The 400-nt window shown below is 44.8% G+C and overlaps 1 protein-coding gene across 1 annotated transcript in view; it reads right to left on the bottom strand.

The window, feature by feature from the left end:
- rnmt (RNA (guanine-7-) methyltransferase) overlaps positions 1 to 400 on the bottom strand; it is a 37050-nt gene that overhangs the window by 36448 nt on the left and 202 nt on the right. Inside the window, exon 2 of the mRNA XM_032510625.1 lies at positions 272 to 400. Within this exon, the coding sequence (XP_032366516.1) occupies positions 272 to 400 (129 nt within the window). The remainder of the gene's footprint in view (positions 1 to 271) is intronic.

The following is a 400-nucleotide window of genomic DNA, read 5'->3' as shown; positions in this document are numbered from 1 at the left end:
ATGAGACCCGACGCCGGTATGAGACCCGACGCCGGTCCTATAAGACCCGACGCCGGTCCTATGAGACCCGACGCCGGTCCTATGAGACCTGATAAACAATCATGATTTATATTTTTGATTCTTAGTTTACAGCATTTTTTCATACATGCATAAAAGTACTGTGTATGTATATATGTACTATATGTATATGTGCATATATACAGTATACGTGCATATATACAGTACACATATATGCTGTATATATGCACGCGTACATACATACAATGATCACCTGAAGGTTCTTGTTGGGTGAGTCATTGTCTTCCTCAGCTCTCCTCTTCCCCGACTTCTGTCCTCCGTCTTCATCCCTCCGTCTCTCTCCGTCTTCATCCCTCCGTCTCTCTTCGTCTCCATCCCTCCG

This window comes from Etheostoma spectabile, unplaced genomic scaffold, assembly GCF_008692095.1.
Source record: "Etheostoma spectabile isolate EspeVRDwgs_2016 unplaced genomic scaffold, UIUC_Espe_1.0 scaffold121, whole genome shotgun sequence".
In the NCBI taxonomy this organism is placed as follows: Eukaryota; Metazoa; Chordata; class Actinopteri; order Perciformes; family Percidae; genus Etheostoma; species Etheostoma spectabile.
This window is presented reverse-complemented; position numbering and strand designations above follow the sequence as displayed.